This window comes from Cheilinus undulatus, linkage group 12 (genome assembly GCF_018320785.1).
Source record: "Cheilinus undulatus linkage group 12, ASM1832078v1, whole genome shotgun sequence".
Lineage (NCBI taxonomy): Eukaryota > Metazoa > Chordata > Actinopteri > Labriformes > Labridae > Cheilinus > Cheilinus undulatus.
In genome coordinates, this window is record NC_054876.1 from 36,491,901 (window position 1) to 36,510,385 (window position 18,485).

General features: G+C 39.9%; 1 protein-coding gene across 1 annotated transcript in view; it reads right to left on the minus strand.

Annotated features, from left to right (window-relative positions):
* Positions 1-18,485, minus strand: part of lrch2 (leucine-rich repeats and calponin homology (CH) domain containing 2) — a 56,498-nt gene that overhangs the window by 27,487 nt on the left and 10,526 nt on the right. The window contains exons 2-12 of the mRNA XM_041801066.1: positions 11,679-11,823; positions 11,339-11,465; positions 11,142-11,247; positions 8,638-8,774; positions 8,319-8,449; positions 8,023-8,110; positions 3,012-3,108; positions 2,789-2,886; positions 2,619-2,686; positions 941-1,045; positions 625-693 (exon numbers count right to left, since the gene is read on the minus strand). Of these exons, the coding sequence (XP_041657000.1) occupies positions 625-693; positions 941-1,045; positions 2,619-2,686; positions 2,789-2,886; positions 3,012-3,108; positions 8,023-8,110; positions 8,319-8,449; positions 8,638-8,774; positions 11,142-11,247; positions 11,339-11,465; positions 11,679-11,823 (1,171 nt within the window). The remainder of the gene's footprint in view (positions 1-624; positions 694-940; positions 1,046-2,618; positions 2,687-2,788; positions 2,887-3,011; positions 3,109-8,022; positions 8,111-8,318; positions 8,450-8,637; positions 8,775-11,141; positions 11,248-11,338; positions 11,466-11,678; positions 11,824-18,485) is intronic.

Below are 18,485 nucleotides of genomic sequence, written 5' to 3' on the forward strand. Positions count from 1 at the left end.
GCTGCTGAAGCTTGTAACTACAGAGTAGTCATAGGTGTCTTGGTGGCCTCTCTCACTAGTCTCCTTCTTGCACGGTCTCTCAGCTTGTGAGGGCCCCCTGATCTTGGCAGATTTACACATGTGCCATATTCCTTTCATTTCTTGATGATGGATTTAACCGAACTTGGGGGGTTTTAGTGCCTTGGTATTTTTTTTGTATCCATCCCCTTACTTAAATTTTTCAATAACTTTTTCTCTGAGTTGCTTGGAGTGTTCTTTTGTCATGATGGTGTAATGGTAGCCATGAATACTGATTAACCAGTGACTGAATCTTCCAGACACAAATGTCCTTATACTCCAATCACTTGAGACATTACTTTTTCAAAATCTGTTTTTTCTTTGACATTAATTTGGCTTTTTTATTTTGTAAAAAAATCCAGATAATACTGACCATGATTGATTTATAAAGTCAATAAAAAGGGTAAAGTATCCAAGGGGGAATACTTGTTATAGGCACTGTAGCTTTAATAGCATTCATTGTGCACTTTAATGTTAAAGAGACACTCCAGGAGCCTGTTCTGTCAGTGTTCTTGAAAGCAGCTTTGTTAAATATAGGTTAACTAAAAATGAGCAAAACCCAATTACCTGTGTGCTCGGCCGGTCACTCTCCGTCGGTGGATGAGACTCTCTGCTCTGCAGATTAAGGACCGTCGTCTACAGTCGGTACATCAAACAAGCAGTGGTCAAGGTGAGGAGAAGAGAGGGAACAAGACAAGACCAAAAAGAAGAGGTGGTTTTCAATGAATCATTCACTTCAGCTGTTTTAGTCTTTGAAATCAACTAAACAGAAAACAGTGGGAACAGCAAAAATGATTAAACAGGTAACATGGTGAGGAGTGAAGAGGAACAGAAGGAAGCAGTGCAGATGTTTCATTAAGTATCAAATGGCTTTCTCACATACCTGTTCTGCTGCTCCTGCTGCAGCAGCTGAACAGCGATCTTCCTCAGATCCAGCACCTCCTTTAGCTCATCGTCTTCTTCTTCAACCAGCTGTTCCTTATCGGAACTGGAAAAAGGACACAATCTGTTACAAACTGCAGAGCCTGCACATAATCTGACTCATAAGAGAAATATATTTTACAGGGAAAATATGCGGTTAAATGAGAACATTAGAAAGCTAAAGCCCCTCTGATATACAGTCAAAGAGGGCAGTTTTCAAAGAGCATTTTACCCTCCCACTGCTGCCATGTCAAAAAAGGCTGGTGAGTCTGGTTCTGCTCAAGGTTTCTGCTCAATAAAAGGAAGTTTTCCTAGCAACTTTTGCTTTGTTTAATGTTGCTTTAATTGCTGTACAGATGGTGGATTAACATAAATGATCTAACAAAGAGTATGGTCTACACCAGTAGTTCTCAACCTTTTTTGCCTAAGGCACACCTAAGATCAAGCCAAAATGTCAAGGCACGCCAAATCCATATTTTTACAAAATTGCTTATTTAAAACATTTTACACTAAATCGAACATATAGCATTAGTCGAGCCATGGAGTCAAGCACTGCTACATAATTGAGATCAGCTGATCTCATGCAAGCCCACTTTTTACAACCCTCCTCCACCCCAACTTTTGTCAACTTTTGCCTGGGAACCAAAGCAAAAATTCAGTTTTGTGCATCTGTTTTTAACCAAGCATATTAGCACCAAACCCAGCGATGGACATGACAGCTCCAGAAATATCTAGCCAAAACAGCTCAAACACACCCTTGTTTCTGTCCGCAGCATAGCTATAAGAAACTGATCTCACTGTAAAAGGCATAGAATTGCATACATTTGGGAAGAAAATAAAAATATGTAAACACTAACAAATTAATTAGACCAAAACTATTTATTTTATTTGGATGCATTTGAAAATCTGCCCCAAAAGGATCTGTTAAGTAAAAAGCTGACCCTTATGCAAAAGTTGTTGATGACCCCTGGTCTTGACTTGTGTCTTTGTAAAGTAGCGGCTCTCAACTGGTGGCTTGGGACAAAAAGTGAATAGTGGAGCTTCTTACAGTGGGTCACTATGGCAAAAAGTCTATTAAGTATAGAAGCCTAAAGCAGACATTTATTTTACTCTGTTTTGACGTGGTAATTAGTCAGTTTTGGTTGTTTTCTTAAGATCTTGAGACTCGCTCATCTTGAAATAAGAAAGAGAAGAAAGACTGACTGATTGATTTGTTGGAGTTCACAAAGGTTCAAGCACGCACAAAGCAAAAATGCTTGCTAAAGCTTCATGTGCCAATTTACTTAAATAGTGGGAGCTAAAAAGTAGGGAAGTATTCAGTAAATCTAGTGTTGTACATGTGAAGAACCTGTCTTAAATTAAACAAACAGCAGCTTTAACTAGCTCTCTTTTTTTAATATAAACATACTCAGCTGCTTAATGACCAGTTGGCTGGTCTGTTAGTGTTTTGCAGCCCTGTGACTCAGTACTCTGGAATATGGAGTTTCTTCAAACTCCCTTATTCCCACAGCACTTTTTGCAGTCTTTGCAGGGAAAAAGTGATTTGCCATCATTAGGTTCAAGCAGAAAAGTATTGACTTAAGAATGGGTACCAGATGATTAAATGATTGTTAGTCTGCAGTCATAAGTAACAAACTCACCCAGACTCCTCTTTCCAGCTGTCTTTATCTTTGCTTTGGTGAGACATATTAAGAACTTTCTCCAGTTCCTGAAACACAAACACACAATGTCAGGGGCTAAAACCAACAAACCCATTCATCCTGGGGCTGTTTTTTGTATGTTCATTACTGTCCTATTGATTAATCCATACCTTTACACAAGACACATGAGTGCTCTGCTGCCCATCACACTCTGACAGAGCAGGATCCTCGTCCGGGTTGGGCTCTATAAAGTCATAGAGATCCTGATCTGATAGAGGGAGGAAGCATCCGCGTTCATCACATAAACTCTCACATTTTAGGCACTTCATTCAACCACCCTTGTGTCTCTCTTATTGCTGTCATAGGGAATATGTGATACTTATTTTCGGTAACCTTTGCAAGAATCCATTTTGGAGAGGAGTGAGAGGGCGTCGGCACGGGCTGTCTCTGAAACCTGGGAGTGCAGACTGACTGTGTCGTCATCTGAAGGCTGCAGGAGAAAAAATAAAAAGAGCAACATTTGGTTCTAATTAATGTTTCCAATGAAGTTGTTTAAGTCTTCTAATTTTGAACACACACAGAGAATTTTTTCCATTGCCACCCTCACACTTGTGTTGCATGATTTACCTTGTAGTAGAGATGCAAAGCGGATTCCCATGTTTTTTATTAGTTCTTTGGAAGACTCCCAGTATGCAAACATTTTTATTTGTGTTTGACCATTATGGCAGATCAGGGTTTGTCCAATAGTGACTTCTTTTGCCCAGTAAAAACACTTACTTATTGCAGTTAAGTACACTAGATTGTAGCATTAACTTGATTGAACACAACAGATAAACATTGGTTACAGATATCTGTTCAGCCTGAGTTTCCATTAGCCGGCATTTGCCGGTCATTGGCTGGTAAAAAGGGTGGAAGTCCGGCAGATAAAAATATAACCGGTCAAAATGTCCGGCAGAAAATATGCAAATGACCAGATAAGTAAATACTAAATACTTTCATATTATATTTTGTGTAACCTAGAAGATATGTTGCGAGAATGCCTTAATATAAACTAAAAGTTGCCTAATCTTACTACATCTACTGTCCTGCGGTGCTGGGGTTGTTTATCTCCTCAGACAGCAAGCACATGGCTAATTATGTGTGCACGATGACGTCAAAGCTCTGCGCAGGCTCAGTATTGCTGGGGACTATGCAGGGAAAGTGGGAAAGTTTGACCAGAGTTTTTTTCGTAAAGCAGAATTTTAATGTAAGTGAGGTTTTCCTGGTTAATCAAAGGCTTGATATCATCAGCGGTATGGAGGGATTTTATGTCATCGCTGCAAGTAATGGAGAGGCTGAAACAAAGGGAAATGTTTAGCAGAGCGGCTGAAACACCGATGCAGCAGCAGAGACAGAGAGCCCTACGCCGGACAGTGTTGTAGTGGACTTCGATAAACTACCTATGACCAATCCTCAGATAAGGTTGGATTGAAGTCAACACAGAATCACATCGTGCAAAACGGCATGGACCACTTGGAGCTTATAACAAAGGCTCTGTCTCTCTTCAGAGAGGTTACAGTTATATATCATCATGAGGACTGATATTAGCAGCTGACGTAAGACTCATTTTTCATTTGAAATGTAGAGTTCTAACACAGTGTCCAGTTAAGAGAGCACTTTTGTTATGTGTTTGGATGCGTCGTTGTTGTCGGTGGAGGATGGTCTTTGGCTGTTGTAAGCTGCAAAGTTATGATAGCGGCCAACGAGCTAACAGGCTAACGGTTCTGATGTGAAGCTAACTGTTGTTGATGAGTTTAACGTTGGCATATATTGTGTAACTAACTGCGTGTGTAATGTGTGCACAGAAAAAATAAATAAACAAGTGAGAGATTTATGCATTTTGCTGCTGTTAATGCAGCAAATAATGTTAAAGCAAATGTCCGGTAGTTGTTCTAAATGGCCAGAATCCTTGAGGACTGCCGGTCATTTTGACCGGGGACAAAAAAGTCTAGCGGAAACACTGTGTTCAGCCACATTATTTCCCATTGGCTGTGTCTGTCAATAGTACAGATAATATCCAATTCTCATGTTAAATCAATGCATCTGTGCATCCCTACTTCATAGGCATGATTACAGCTTCTGTTTGGTCCAATGGTATAATTTAGCATAATTAAAATGTTACAGTGTTAAAACACATTTTGTACTTAATTTTAGTTTAAATATTCCATCAGCTTCTACTTCAAGACCTTTCCTAAATAAAATCTGTACTTCTACTCATGCATATTTCCCTTAAAATTTTGCTAGTAAAACAAAATTTGCATAAATAAAGCAACCCACTGATCTTGGATTTCTTTGGTTTTATGAAAATATGGCTCCATATGAATAGGAACATGAGAGGTTAGAAACTGTGGGCAAAAGTGATGCAACATTGTTGTAGTACAAAAGTAAAATGAAATTAGACTATATCATTAAAGTCCCTGTAAAATGATTAAAAAAATGTACTTTGGGTTTGTTGTCTGACAGGAGGCTGTGTTATGAAACACCAGGCCAAATTTCAGTCATGAAAAACCTCTCTAGGTTAATCAAATTAAGCTTCAAAAGCTTCAAAAGAAAAATGAGGCAGTAATATCTGCTCTAGGATGGTGTGGGTGTGTCAGTTGACTGTGCCTAAAACCTGATTTATGCTTCTGCATCGCGTCAACGGCGTACGCGATGCTGTCGTTGACCATTCCAAGTTCTACATCGAGGGAACGCGTCGCTCTGTCGCCCAGTTAATCCAGTTAGAGCTAATCGATATTGATGAACAAATTCTTTTGTTGCAAAAGTTGAAGCGCAGGTGACTGGGAAGATGTTTGCGAAGGTGGTCTGTACGACCACTAAACGAGTCGAGGTGGAGAACGGGTGAATTTACCACACTGGTTCGCCCACTGAGGGACCTGGATGATATTTTGAGCAGACAAATCACAGCCCTTGCAGTCCGCGTCAACGCGACGTGTAGTTAGGATTTTTTGGAGGTGCACATCAGGCTATGGCATAGGGGTCGGCGTCTACGCAGAGGGCTACGCGTAGCTACGCCGTCGACGCAATGCAGAAGCATAAATCAGGCTTAAGCCACACCCATTCACAAGAAACACCTTTCTAAGTTGCTGCTCCAAACACTCAATTTTCTTATGTTGCTCTTTGAACTAAAAGGTCTTCAATGATGATTAGCACTGGAGGCTTTTATTGTGAAAGACTTAGCAGGAGTTGAAAGTGTCTATAATCAGACACTTCACTTAACTTTAGCATCGCAATGCTAACAGACAGGAGGGGTTTAACTGCTGCTGCTTTGAGAGGGACAAAGCCACTGTCTGCTTCTTTTAATCATCCAGGACTAAAGACAAGTGAAATATGGATTAAAACAAACCTTCAGCAGGTAAGATGTTTGTTCCTGCTGCGCCTGGTTCAAGTGAAAAATAGACAAGACAGCAATTAGCCTTCCCCCTGACCTTACACTGAGCTATGGCCAGCTGCCTGGCTCTGTGCCAGAGGAGAGACAGATGTCTGTTTTCTTGCTCAGTCTCTGTTAGGGTGCTTTAATGATCAATGGACCACTGTAGCTGGTAGATTTGGCAAATTTACCTCACAATAAACAAAAACTGCATTTAGTTGGCTGATCATTTTCAGTGAAGGCAATTCTATCAGGTAAAAACAGATTGTATTCCTCATTGATTTGATATCCTTGTAGCCTTAGGAGGATGGCGAAATTCTCATAGCATCTCTAAATTTGGTCTAAATCAAAAACTCAGTCACACATTAATCTCAGTGTTTTCACATGTTTACGGCAACCTTATTCCGACATATCTAGTCTGTTTAGACATAAATTCTGGGTTTCACTTTACAGGGACTTTAATGTTGAAAAATTAAAGTGTAAATTGTGACCACTTTTTTGTTGCTATGATTCCATTTCACTTTTAAGCTCAAGTTGAAGTTTATTTGTGTGAAACACAGGCTTTTGCTCTTTTTTTTCTAAACTAGTGGTATCAGAATCATTTTTATGAAAAACAATAAATTATTGCTGTTTTTCCGAGCTAAATTTTTTCATACACCTGCTTACCCCCCCCCCCCCCCAAAAAAAAAAAATCCCAGCTGAGGCTGAAGATGTCACCTACATGCCTTAGTGCTACTAACCAGGCTGAGCAGCTTCTGTCACAAGTATCTCCCAATGTTTCAACCCAAACAGAATTAAAGCTCGATTAGACATAACAGTCAGGCTGTTTGCTTCCTGGAACAACCTGCTTCTGCTAGAATTCTAGATGAGTAATTCTGTTTGAAAAAATAATTTAGAAAAACAAGGACAAAAATATTTTCTCATAGGAATACCACACACTTCCATAAGAAGACATTAAGTAAAAATGGGAAAGTTAAAGCATTTGTGTTGCATCGATGGCTGATTTCCTCTGTCCTGTATGATATCTAAACTTTAAATGAGTTTGAACTTCCCTCAGTGCCTGTTGGCTTTCTTGGTTTGTGGAAGAAACATCCATGTTTACATATTACATAATATTCTTCTTGTGTTGTATTTAGCTAAGGAGAAGCACCAGAGTGGTCTGATTGGGTTTTATGTGGAGTTAGACCCCTACATCCATGTGTTTTAAAGTTGCTGATATCCAGGAAAGCCTCTCCTGTCACTCTGGTTTCTCAGTGTTCTTTGATTGATCCATCACCATCCTCCTGCGTTTACCCTCCTGACAGCTTCCAATTAACAGATCAATTAGAATTCAATTCCTGCCAGACATTTTACTGCCATAGACTGTTGTACCTCTCTAAGCATTTGTATTACTGTTTTGCCCACATTTCTTATGATGCTTTTCCACACCATGCCTTCTTTGTCTTCTTGATTACTATATGTCTTAAAGCTCACACCTCATCTTTTCCATATCCATATATCTGAATGCAGTGGTTGCTACCTTGTGATTGGCTAATTAGATTTTGCATCAATTAGCAGTTGATCAGGTATACCTAATGAATTGGCCGGTGATTGTATACCTTAACTGCTGCCTCCTTACTAGCTAGTTTGCAGCCTAAGATCCTCAGGCAAGAACCTCCTTATTGTTCCCACTAGAAACTAAAGTAGACTCAGTGCTTACTGTTCAGCTTCTGGGCCATGGAAAGATCTGCCTGACGATCTTAAACAACATTGCTATCATTGCTAACAACATTGCTAAGAGGCTTTCTTGTCGTTTTATTCATGGTGTTTTATTTGCTTTATGTGTTTTTTTAGCCTCTTTTAGCCAATCATTGTTTCTGTTTTATCTTCTATCTTTCCTAGTTTTCTTGACTTAATGTTAATTTAGGGGGGTTGATTGGGACTGTATTGTAGTGTATTTCATTGGGATTTTCCAAACTAAAGTTTGTGTATGCTCATCAGTGTTTGAACTCCCACCTCAGTTGTAGACAGCCTCTTGTCGCCATTGTCACTACCAATTCCAGAGTCAGGCCCGTGGTTCTTACTAGGATAAAAATCTTCCATGCTAGGAAAAATAAGAACAAGATTTATGTAGAGCAAATTTTCACACAAATAATCTAAGTACAACACATCTTTATAATACTCTGCATGAGTTATTATCAGGACATCATTTGAATTTGCAAAATCATATCCTAAGGAGCAGATATGATCTTAAAGTAGGTATATTATGTTGTATACTGTGATGAAACAATAGCAAGAAATGTTTTTAGCACCTATCTGTCAGCGGCTGTGGAAGGCACCGCTTGCCAAGGGAGGGGAGGTCTAGCGTGTCCGGTTTCTTGTCCATCCTACACGCTTGGATGTTCAGGTACTTGAATATGTGCACTTTGCCCTTGAGACAAATCTGAAACATACAAATACACTCAAGGGGTTTGTAGATTCTGACTTCATGTCACCACAGCTCAAAAATATATTTATTTATCCACTAGATGGAGCCACTGTATCAGAAACATTACAGTGTTAGGGGCGTGTCAGCTTCACTGATACAGAATCTTGATAGAAAGCAGAAACAGAATTACAGAATGACAGTACCTGAGCGGGTGGAGACTGCATAGGGTTGTTGTCGAGGATAATGTGCTGCAGCTGCCTGAGTTTCCTGTAGGCTGCAGGAATCTCTGTGATCTTATTGCAGGAGAAATCGAGTCGGATGAGAGGCAGGTCAGCCAACTCTGCAAGAACAGACAGGAGGAGTTTCATGTTATTCTTCTGTTGAGTTTGAAGCAACTTGTCCAATGTGCAAATAACTGAGAAAAACATTGAACTGATCAAAAAGAACTGAAGGGCAACCTCAAGGATTTACAGAAAAATGATGCCAAGGTGAGATGCAAAAAACTGCAGTTCCTCTAGAGTCTATTTAAGCCTGGCTGCAAGACAAAAAAATAAATAAATAAATAACTCAAGCTAAATTAAATTACGTTCCATGTTATATGCCCATCCGTTAAGCTAAAACTGAAAAAAATACAACAAATCATTATCAGTTGGAAAAGTCTTCACTTGTTGAAGGTGTGTGGGGTAATATTTTTTTTCATCATTTGCTTTGATTTCTATTCAGGCCAAACGTTATGCCTAACTTTGCACAATAAGGGGCGTGGTTTACTTGACTGACAGCTGGGTGCATTTGACACAACTCTAAGGTTCTGAAAGTGGAGTCACTCAGTTACCCAGTCAGGCAGGCAGACGCATACAAACCTACAGTATGTGTAGGGCTGACCTTAGTGGTCAGCCAAAGAGTGAAGGGGCTTCCTGAATGCACTGTATGTTCTGCCAGTTTTAAGGGTTGGTCCTTAATGCTGGCCAGGATGCATGAGCATTTACACCTCCAAACCACAGTGGATAAACGCATGCCAGACTAGCTCAGTATACAGTCTGAGACTGGACAAATTCAGGCACGTTCACATCTGGCATTAAGATGTACCACTTGTCATCAGATTACCTTAGATGTTAATGCTAGGTATTTGGTATTAGGTTAATGGTGGGTAGCCCTTAAAACCTGTAGGAGCACCGGCAGGTAGAATTGCAACCAAATGAGCTAGAGCAATAATTCTTTTTGCATATAAAACCGGAGGAGTAACACTAACATATCATACATTCAGTGAGTCCCAGAGTCCTTTTTTCCTTCCAGAAATATCCTCCCTTCTCTTGCAGAATTGTAGTAAAAAGCGCACAAATCATAAACAATATACTATAATATAATCCAGACCACTGCCATTCACAGCACTTGCTACTTTACGTGTACGTGATGACGTATGATGAAGTTCGCACGAAACTTTCGTGTTGTTTTCTTGCAGGTCCCGAGCCGCACTTGTTATTGTTTCAACATGGTCTTCTGCAAGAATATGTATGCCCAAAACTATCTGGCACACTTAGAGATTTGATAGCACTACTGTAAATAGTTTATTTTTTATAAACATGCTGTCTTTTTGCAAATTGAGTACATTTTAATTTTCGTTTTGCCTTCCATGTTAGGTCATAAAGGGTTAAATTCCTTTAGGAGGGGAATAACTGCCAGAAAGTAAATTGCAGTGAGTTTTTGAAGAGGGCCTGTGGTGGCTTTTGACCTTGATCTTGGACTTCCAAAACCTCTTTATCTTATCCTTGAGTCCGAATGGAAACCTGGACAAGGATTTAAGAAAAATCCTTCTACACATTCTTAAGATATCAAGCTCACAAGCAAGGTTTGGATATAACACTCAATAACCCTGACCTTTAAACCACAATTTCCTAAATTTAATCAGATCATCCTTGAGTCCGAGTGGGCATTTTTGCAAGTTTCAAAAAAAAATTGAGACAATGCATTCACAAGAATGGTTCAGACATACCGACGACCTGAAAACATACAGTGCTGCCTTTGACTCCAGAGGAATTAAAAATCCTCAGAGATTGTTGGCCAGCAACCCCAGAGATGCTTATCAATCAGCCATCAATAAAAAAAACACGTGAGGCAGGCTAACAGGATTTTTTCTGACCTCAACCATACTCTGAACAGCTTAATTTAATTGTTACTATCAAACACCAGAAACAGGGTTCAACTTTTACTGAAGGCAGACTGAAGCACTCTTTTGTACACAAGTCAATCCCAAAATTTAATCTGAAGCTTAATCCAAAAGTTCATTGGAGGAGAATGTTTACTTTTTGAATGCTGTGCCACATGCATCTATGAATTTTGTCTTTAATTTGTATTTTAAATGGAGCTGCTTTTACTTTGTCTGACAGTAGCTCTATGATGAAATCAATCTATCAAAGTAAGGAGGTAATGGGGATTTATTTTTAATTTAATTAATAAAGTTGCATGCGGAGAAAGGAGAGACTTATCTGTGTTAGGTCTTAAAGCTCAACTTATGCATTCATTAATCTGGGGTAATTTCAGCCTCACAAATGGCAACATGACAGCAAACACTAGACAAACACTGCAGAGGTGTAATTCTTGGATTTTGAGAACTAGTGCACTTGCCAAAAATGTCAAAATAAATCAATGATAAGAGGTTTCTAAAGAACACGGTGGGAAGAGAAAAAAACATGGGGAGTGTTGAACTGACCCTCAGGCAGCATGTGGAGACAGTTCTTCCTGATGTTGAGTTCTCGTAAGGCGTGAAGCCTCCCGACCTGAGCTGGCAGCACCTGGATCTCATTGCAGCTCACGTCCTGCAAGGGGAGACAGAGTGCAATGAATGATATAACTCCAAGAAGTATGATATGCTTTAAGCTCATTTACTCTAACAAACAGACAGCTCACCAGCTCCATCAACTCTTTGGCCCGCCCGATCTCCTCTGGGATGGACACCAGCTTGTTGTTGCTCACTAGCAGGACTTTGAGGGGGAGGCTGAACAAGTATTTTGGCAGAATTGACAGGAGATTTCGGCTGTGGAGAAAGAGAAAAACACTGACCTACATTTCAGACAGTATACAGAAGCATGTATCAGTGGGTATCCGGGGACTGGGAATTGAGGAACTGCCTCTCTTTCATGTAAGCATTTTTTGACCTGTCAATGCAGAGGAAGGGGAACAAGGTCCTCTAGAGAGAGATAAAAAATGAGCATGAGACACAGCAGGAACCAAACTAGCCCTAACCCACCTGATGTCGAGATAAGTGAGCATCTGCAGGTTGATAATGGCTTCTGGGATGCACTTGATGCAGTTGTGGTAGAGGTTGAGCGACTCGAGGGGAGCGAACAGACATACTTCAGGAGGGATTTCTGTCAGGCGATTCTTGGACAAATCTGAAAAGCAGAAACAATATGCACATTAAACATACATGTAAGGTACATTATGATTGTTTGAAGATCTGGGAATTGTCTATTATGTATGCTTAAGGCAGAAAGACCAATCAATACATCTCTGTGACTGAGCGATGTGCAGCACGCCCTTTTCATTGAACATCAGTCTAAGATTACACCAGAGTCCTGGGCCTGGAAGCCTGGAGTGCTGCTGGCAGTGTAATATCTACATATTTCCAATATTGATCTTACTGGGAGTGGCACTGTAATGGCTTCACAATTGTATGGCTAGGTGGAATCTCTTAGAATCCACTCCACGTCTTCTCGTGCTGTAGAGACAGATTTTTCAAAGTATGTTTTAAATAGGGTTGTCCTGATACCAGAATTTCAAACTTCTATATGACAAAAGTAAAAATTGAACAGTATTGATACCTGCTTTAAGGACATGGCAACGCAATTGGACTCCTAAGCAGCAAATATTTGGTGATTTCTTTTCCTAATTACTAACTAGAACTATCAGGAGCACAGTGAAAGTCCAGTCGTGGGTCCAGAAGAAGGGCTGTGGTGTTTTCTGTGATAGTGGTCATTATAGAAATGTTATACACAAGGGCTCACCATGTGGCACAATGACCTTGACCTTTGACCTCCAAATCTACTCAGTTTATTCACAATTCGGAGCAGACATTTCTGAAAAATTTGAAGAAAATCCCTCAAAGCAGTCAAAAAGACATCATGGTCACAAGAGTGGCCTGGAAAGCAAGGGACAGACATGAGGCCCAGCGACCTCATACTTTGATCTGTGACCTCCCAAAATATAATCAAATTGAATTTCAGTCAGGATCTTTTTGTCAAGGAACTCATGTAATTTGTGGTTACAAATATTATTCTTTTTTAGCAGTTACTAATTTGCTCTCATTGATGTTTTTGTGTGGTATGGCTGTTCGGGGATCCCCCTGCCCTTCCACAAGCCTAGGCAGGCATCAAGCAGGAACAGCACATGTTCCTGCCTTTCTGTGCCTAAAAGGAAATCCTCAGGCAGGGACAGAAACAGCAATAAGCCCAGAGCAGAGCAGGCATCAGTGACAACAAAATGACATTGATTAAGCCAGATATAGCATAAAGGAGGAGCTGGGGTGGAGGAGGGTTGCAAAATGCAACTTGCAGAGGGATCAGTAAAGCATAGCAAGGCTATAAGAGTTTAAATATGGCAGCATGAGTGCAATTAGTCAGTAGTGTGCTTAGAGTGGATCAGCTTGCCGTCAGCTGATGAGGGCTCACATGGGATCAGCTGATCTCGATTATCAACGCTTGACTCTGGGACGTGCCTGAACTAACACTATATGTCTATTAGTGCAAAATTTGAAGGAAATCTTTCAGTGCATTTTTAAGATATCATGTTTGAGGAGAAGCCCAGATGGTAGGACAATCGACAGCCTTTTGCTATTGCCAGTAAGGAGGCATCAAAATTGGACAAACACACTGATAACTTTACTGTTCTGAAACTTAATCAATGTATTTATGCAAATTCAATCATGTTCTCTTGTTAAAATCATTAAAAATGTGTCTGTAGGTTTAAAGCTTTGGTACATTTTGATATTATCAATTATTTAAATGGCTTCTCAAATCACTTTTATCATATGGTTTCATTAAGTATCAAAGATCCAGAAATTTTCACAAAATAAGTTTTAAATAATGGGTTTGGGAATTTTTTGAGGTTCTCTTAGATTTATGTCTTTAAGTTTGATTACTATGGGAAAACTCTTAATGATAAATTCGCCTTGGAGCTCCTTTTTGTACAAATTACTGCATCACTGCTATGTGGCATGTAGCCAATCAATGCGTGGCACTGCCGGGGCGTTATGAAGTCCAGGTTTCTCTGATGGCAGTCTTCAGCTCATCTATATTGTTGAGTCTGGTGTCTCTCATCTTCCTCTTGACATTCCCCCAAAGATTCTCTGTATCAAGCACAGTAATACCATGGTCAGCAAACCAGTTTCTGGTAGTTTGGCTTCTCTGTGGGCAGGTGCCAAGTCCTGCTGGAAAAGGAAATCAGAATCTCCATAAAGCTTTTCAGCAGATAGAAGCATGAAGTGCTCTAAAATCTCCTGGTAGACAGCACACAGCGTTGACACAGTGGACCAACAGCAGCAGATGACATGGCATCGCAAATCATCACTGGCTGTAGAAACACTGGACTTCAAGCACCTTGGATTATTGGCCTCACTGATATTTCTCCAGACTCTGGGACCTTGATTTACAAATGAAATGAAAATTTAAGTTTAATCTGAAAACAGGATTTTGGACCACTAACAATAGTCCAGTTGTATTTCCTCCTTAGCCCAGGTGAGACGCTTTTAACGTTGCCTATGGTTCAGGATTGGCTCTTCACTAGGAACACAACACTTGTAGCCCGTTTCCTGGACTCGTCTGTGTGGTGGCTCTTCATCCTCCGACTCCAGCCTCATTCACTTTTGTGGAGTTCTTGAATCTGCTTTGTTTGACAGTGCTCTGAAGGCTGAGCTCCTCCCTGTTTCTTGTGCACCTTTTGTTACCCCACTTCCAGGCAAATTTCCATGAGTATGCTTTGATACAGCTCTGAGAACAGCCTGCTCTTTCAGCAATGACCCTCCTTGTGAAGGGTGTCAGTAATTATCTTCTGGAAAATAGTCAGGTAGGCAGTCTTCCCCATGATTGTGGTTGTGTATACTGAACCCAAGTGAGAGAATGAATGCTCAGGAGACCTTTGCATATTGGACCTTTCCCACAATGTTCTAATATTTGAGATAGTGTAATTTTTTTTAATGTAAACTGTAATAAAGATTTATAAAGAGTTGAAATATTTCACTTTCTATGAGATTGATCTAGAATATATGGACATTTCCCCTCTTGAATTAAATCACAGGAAACATGAGCTACTTCAAGATATTCTAATTTTTTAAGATGCACATGTTTAAGTTATGATTTCTAAAAAACATTCTTAGTCATTGAGAATATTATCATATATATTATATACTATTTTTTAAGCTATAACTGCAACATGCTGTAAATAGTTTGACCCATACCCTACAGCAACTGTTTCAAGCATTAAAAATACATTAAACAATAAGACTTGTGTTTGTGGGTCATATCTAGGCATGCAGTATTCATTTCAGTCTGCATTACCAGCTAAAACAACCTCACAGGAGCTTTATATGAAGAAATTCTTAAAACCTTTACTGTGAGAGTATTATCTATCTCTCCAAAATTAATGGAAAACCATGAAAACCTTTTAGAAAAAATACTTGAAACCCCGGCTGACACCTGGAAAAGGGGATTTCCAGAGTCAGTAGGGTTAATCCTTGGACATAAAAATTCATGACAGTCTCTCAAAAAAAATTGTGTTGTAAAGAGTGGTTCCCTATTTAACATAAGAAATGCTTCATGTATTGTATTGTTGCATAGTGTTGTTCAGGTTGTGAGTTATTATAGTTACATGCAGAATAGTAAAACCCATCTTAAACTCATGAGGTCTGCTTTATTAATCAAGCCAACATGCTGCAAAACCCCAGCTTCACACTGATCAATTAAGAAAGGGTGGGTGCCTCTATTCTGCAACAGAATATGAATGTAATCTCTGTCTCAGTCAATGAATATGCACACAGCCTCTCTCTCTCTCGCCCCAGAAAGTCAAAGCAGTAGAGGACGCTCGCTCAGTGGTGGTTAGGCTCATTACTCAACTGTCAAAATTCAGGCCTTTCTTTTACTCATACATCACATTTAAAACTTAATATACATCATCAACCAGGCTCTTGCTCCCTCCAGAGGGCTGTAATTCATGCATGCCTTTTGATCATGCACAAAGCTTGGGTTAAGACACTTTATTCCTCAAGGTTGCTGAATCACCCACAGTCCGAGACATTTCAGAGCACGCACACTTGTGTGCAGACACATTTCTTTCCTCCCTTTCTGTCTTGTATTAAATAATTACACAAGCAGTGTTCATCTTGACAGGAATCATGATGATATTTGCTAATCTACTAGAACAGCACATATTAAGACTGGCTGACATTGTGTAGACTTCACCTTCAGACACATATTGATTAAGCAGCTGTGAGGGTACGTGTATGTGTCTCTGTGTGAGCGATCCTGTCTCCTGCATTATCACCAGGTGACAAGATAATTAGAGACCTATGTGGGAAGCTGCACAGCCTAAGATAAAAACAGCTTTCAATAATTCTGTTCCACCTTACCAAAGTGCTACATCCGTGCTGCTGGGAAAGCAAACACAAATGCACCTCCATCTTCTTAATGCATGCAGCTGCATATAGATACCAGCCTTTATAAAATCATTACAGGCTTCAGTGAAATCAACTGATCTGCTCTTAAGAGGTTTGTTTGCTGCAAATGAGTAAGAATAAACAATTTATACCATGACATGTTAACAGCCTTTTTCACCCAACTGAATTTGAGTATATTTATGCAGATTTTGTAACATTTTCTTCCATTTCTCTGAGGTTACACAGCATCACAAGGAGAGCAGAACGATGTGTCAGTTTCTGTCCATGTCTTTAAATAGGCTTTCTGACAAGCCATAAATGAGCAACAGTAGAGCAGACAGGCACCACTCTGTAGTCATGTTTCTAAGCTCAAACAGCAGCCAAATAAGCAGAAGTGAGAAGCAGAGCATGAGACAGTCAGCAGCACAAAGGGAAAAAGATGCCCAGAGGTTAAAGGGAAACAGAAATTACCACATGGGGACAAACCAAAGCTGAGGTCACAGGCTAGACTTGTTTTCCATTAAGAGTAAATTGTGCTTCTCCCTGAGGCTCGGACATTGATGTTGTAACCCAGCTGCATGTGGACCACCAACCTCCCTTCCTCCCACCCTCCCACAACTGGGGATTCTTCTGTAGCAGTGGAATCATGAGGGGTTGATTGGAGATGGGGGGTAGGTGGAGGCAGGGTTTGTGAGCCTGTCTTTCTCCCCTCGCTCCCTCCTCCAACCCAGGCTGTGCACCATCTGCAGCCCACAGTGGGCCTCTTATCCACCTGCTAGCAGCCCAGAGCTCCCGCAGGACAAGCACCACCAGGCAGGCTCCACGCCTAAACTGCACCCTCATACAAAATCAGCAGTCCATTTATTAATGTTGCTCGGGCAGACAATATGTGTCTAGGTCTTACCATGACACAGCAAACTGCACTGCAGAGTGCTGGAGCAAGTCACAGACTGGTCTCCCTTATATACTGAGAGTTTATACTAATAATTCAAAAAAGAACAAAGGTTGCATTCAGAAATACTACAAAATCATGTAAGAAAAAAGATTGCATGCTGTTCACAAGTCATCCCAGAATCAAGAGAAATCATGAAGGTCTCCCAGTTTTACTACAAGGTTCAACTAAATGAGATCAGGGAAGGAACCTGACAAAAACATGATTAATTAGGGTTAATTATTTGCGCCCTGCAGCAGACGTGACCACGGTGTCCTGCTGGTATGTTTTGGGTGTGGTTTGGAGCACAGCTGGGCGTTTAGAGCTAGGCACCAGCTACTCTCTAAGAACTGACTGGGATTTAAATGAGGTGCTTTATAGTCAGTCAGATAAGTCCTACTCAATCAATAGAGCCTTCTCTAGTTGAGTCAGATTTGAAGAACCATATTCTTTTCATTAACATTACTCTCAGAGAGGGAAACTCAAATGCTGTATTAATTTTCTATCGCTGTCATCAAGGATACAATCCTGTAAATGTAGGGTCTTAAAATCATCATTCAGAGATTAATCAGGATCTGAAAAGACCAAATAAAAATACATATATAAAAGTTACATAGCCTATAACCACATTTGAATGAAATCCAGCATTTGTTAGCCCATATATAGATAACATTGAATAAAGCATTAAACTGCTTCAGGCTAACAAAAGCATTTAAATTTTCACACTCAAACATTTCTTTGCACAAGCAATAGAAAAAAAAGTGTGTTCTTAATATCAACAGTAATCTAAGCATTTAACTTCTTTCTAACTAAGATAACTAAATACTCAAGGCTAATATTCTTAGCTAACAGCTGTCACTTTAAGCTAGCAGCAATTTTAGCTAGAAAAGTGGGTAAATGCGAAAATTACATGAAGCTAAGAACAAACGTCTTTGTCAATGTTTACCATACTAGCTGGCTTTTGGTCTTTACTTATCTTCTGGTGACATAAGCAATGAAGTGATTATATGCTAACACTAGCTGTTGTCTAATGCTGTTTAAGTATTAGCCCTGCTAATATGCCTCTTCTTTTTGAGACAGCGTGACTGCGAACCGTACGTTTCTGACGGCCACTCTCACAGGCTGTTCATCTGAGACACCTGTCTCTTTCAGAGCAGAAGTGCAGTAATTTGTTGGTACAACATTTTAATTTAATTCAACTTTATCCATCAACAAGTTACATTTATTAGAAAAACCACAATGCAGACATTATGGCTTTAGCTAAAGCTAACATAGCTATGCTAGCTCACGAACATGTGAGCTTGTTACGTAATTGTGTAAGCTATACTTGCTGTTTTATAATGATTTCCTGTAAGCTGACTGTTTACTCTGCTTTAAAACATTGTGTAATCAGGCTTTTCAAGTCAGGTTTTTAACTTTTAATTTTTTGATATGCTAACCATTACCCTTACCTTTACCGTAACCCTAAACAGAAGTTA